Below are 2,913 nucleotides of genomic sequence, written 5' to 3' on the forward strand. Positions count from 1 at the left end.
GAACTTAAAAAAAAAAGAGAGAGAGGCAATGTGCTCAGCTGTAACATGACCTTTTGCTGGTCTCCCTTGCTGAGCAACATGGCCATGTGAATGCGTTCTGGCAAATGGAATATAATAGGAATTGTTGGGCAGTGCTTTAAAGAAGGCTGCTTTCCCTTTTTCCTTCTTGTTTCTGCCTGGAGTATGAGTGTGATGGCTGGAGCTTCAGAAGCCATCTTGTAAGCCGGAAAGCAAACTGAGATCCTGCCTGGCCTTTTCAAGGAGAATTGTTAGGTTTCCCCAAGGCTGTTGTTCTCTTGGGGGGCTTAGCAGGCAGCCAATTAGATAACAGTCTATCTCAGAGCCTCTCAGCTCTCCCATTTCAATTTGCATAGCTGTCCTCTGTTTCTGGAACGCTCTTCCTAACCCAGTGAACCGCCACTCACATTTTCAGACTCAGCTCTAGAGTGGCCTTCTCCAGGAAGCCCCTTATCCCTGCTCCCAGCTAAAGTGACCACCCTGCTTGGCCTTTCCAGTCATGTCCTGGCAGAAGGCCGAGTCTGTTGTGGGAATTGCTGTGTCCTTGTAGGTGTGCCTGTCCCTGCTCTGCATGCATGAGGACTGTAACTGCTTCCCCTCAGCCTCTGCAGCTGGTGAGCTGCAGCAGGCTCCCAGGATGCCCGTGGACATGACACTTTGCCTCGACCGCCTCATCTGTGATGTGGGCTGATCACTCTCACAGTCCACGGCAGGGGCAGCAGCCCATCAGTGCCTGTGGCTTCCCTGACATGCGGCCTGTTCAGGTCCTTCTCTACTGAAGGCTACCCTTCCTAGGCTACCTGGAATCCCCGGGGTCCCTTCCCAGGCCAGTCTCAGCCTGATGATCCCCAGGAAACCCTCCAGTCCTCACAGGTGCTCCACAGAGCGTGCAGACTTTGAGCTTGCTTAAACCTGCCATTCACACATAAAGCCTCCCCTTGGGCATGTGAGTGACAAATGCCCCAAATGCCCCAAATGCTGGATTCCCTTACAGAGACGGTCTCTCTCTTCCTGAGAGGGGCCCTTCTTCCCTCTAGGCCCTGCCCTGCTGGTCCACATCCAAGATGATGCTCACCTTCCCCTTGTGCCCCCTCAGACCCTGTCCTGAACCACCTGTGTCTACAGCTGCCTGTCCACCCTCCTCTGTGCCCGATTGGGATCCTGCTACCTGTTCAGGGCTTCAGGCTTCCTTCTTAGTACAGCCCAAGTGTGTCCACCTGCTCTCCCTGGCTCCGCCCATCCCCAAACCCAGCTCTCCCAGGACCGTCTTCCCTCCCAGCTCATACCCTCCAGAAGTGTTCTGCACTGCTGGCAGGACCCAGTCCCTGCACCCAGGCTGCATGCCAGACCATCCTCTGCCAGGCTCCTGGGCTCCACACACCCTGCTTTCAGGCAGTCACAGCCCTGCTACTAGAAGAGCTGGCTGTGCCCTGGCACCCTCCCTCGCTTTCTGCCTTGAGGGCTCTGCTCCTCCCCTCTCCATGTTGCACGCCCAAGCCCAGCCATCCTGAGCCTCAACCTTAGCTCTGATGCTGCCTCTGACAAGCTGCCTTCCTTGAAGAGGAGAACCCTGGTCCCAAAGCCCCAGAGCACTAGAGCTGAGTCTCTTTCTCTTTCTCCAGACAGCCTCTCTCCTTGTGGCACAGAGTTGGGGCTTCTTCACATCCCAGCACCCTCACCCTGCCTGCCCCAGGTCACACACCGAGCTCAAGGCCATACCCAGAGCAAGAACGACAAGAGAGTCTATGGGCTTGGCCCAGAGCTCCACCTGGAAGCACAGGAATGATTTCTCCACCTTTCTTTGGGGCCCAAGAAGGCTCAGTGGTGTATTCCGCCCACCACTGTCCTCCTGGTCACAAGGTGACTGGACCCAGAGCGCAGGTTACTCCATCGGGACGTGCTGGGCCACAATCCAGGCCTCACAGAGGTGGCTCTGTCGGGGGGCTCGAAGCCCCACCTCACTCCTTCTGGGCACCACTCAGATTATAAGGCCTAGGCCAGATCTTGGCTTCTGGCCAGCTATTTCTTCTGTCTACTCAGGCCTCAGCCCCAAAACCCCCTTTCCTCTGAGCAATCCGTGGGGGCAGCCAAGGCCATTGTGCTCAAACCCTCTTCTGCATGGTTAGGAGGCATGGCAGGAACCAGAAAGGATAATGCCACTCCCAGAAGATGGCACCTCCTTCTGGCACTGCCCACTAGCCTGGGGGATCCGTGGTAATGCTGTGAGGGGCTGCCTCTGTTTGTTTTTGTGGGAGGAGGAAGTGCTGGCTATGGTACCCCAGGGTACTGGGGGCCTGCTGACAGCTTTCCACTCGTTTCTCCCTGAATTCCATCATCCCTGACACCAGTGCTGGGTGAAAACAGGGGTGATCCCAGCCCCTGTTCCTTCCTTTTTTCCATCTCTACTCACAGTGAACTTAAGTCATTTTTATCAAATTCCCTAAAAATGTTTCATTATAATTTTCACTAAAATAGCATATTATGCTCCTAAATTCCTCTGGGAACAGTTGACATTGTGCTCTAGACTTTTATATTTTCAAATTTCTCTTAATCTAATAACAAAAGTTTTATAGTTTCATGGGTCAGCACATTTTTGTTACAGTTATACATGGGTATTTGTTTTTTTGTTGCTGTTGTAAAGAGAAAGGAATCTGTCATGTTTATTTCCACCTCCTTTGTTTCTACCTATTTATTGCAAAACATTCCCATAATCATTTACCACAATCATTCCAGACCTACTGTTTGCCCACTTCTGAGGGATCCCTTTGAGAGTAAGTTTCACATTATTAGCCTCTGTTTCCTGATGGATCTAGCAATACTGTTTCCCATGAACGTAATGAGCATCCACAGGGTAAGGGGAAGGAGAATCCTCAGCATGGAGGGAGAGTTTGGCTC

At 52.7% G+C, this 2,913-nt stretch overlaps 1 protein-coding gene across 1 annotated transcript in view; it reads right to left on the reverse strand.

Moving 5' to 3' along the window:
* The window catches only part of ANTXRL (ANTXR like), a 43,021-nt gene that overhangs the window by 1,613 nt on the left and 38,495 nt on the right, over positions 1 to 2,913 (reverse strand). Inside the window, exon 13 of the mRNA XM_017504714.2 lies at positions 1,698 to 1,867. Coding sequence (XP_017360203.1) covers positions 1,698 to 1,867 — 170 coding nt within the window. The remainder of the gene's footprint in view (positions 1 to 1,697; positions 1,868 to 2,913) is intronic.

Source organism: Cebus imitator, unplaced genomic scaffold (assembly GCF_001604975.1).
Source record: "Cebus imitator isolate Cc_AM_T3 unplaced genomic scaffold, Cebus_imitator-1.0 Scaffold326, whole genome shotgun sequence".
NCBI lineage: Eukaryota > Metazoa > Chordata > Mammalia > Primates > Cebidae > Cebus > Cebus imitator.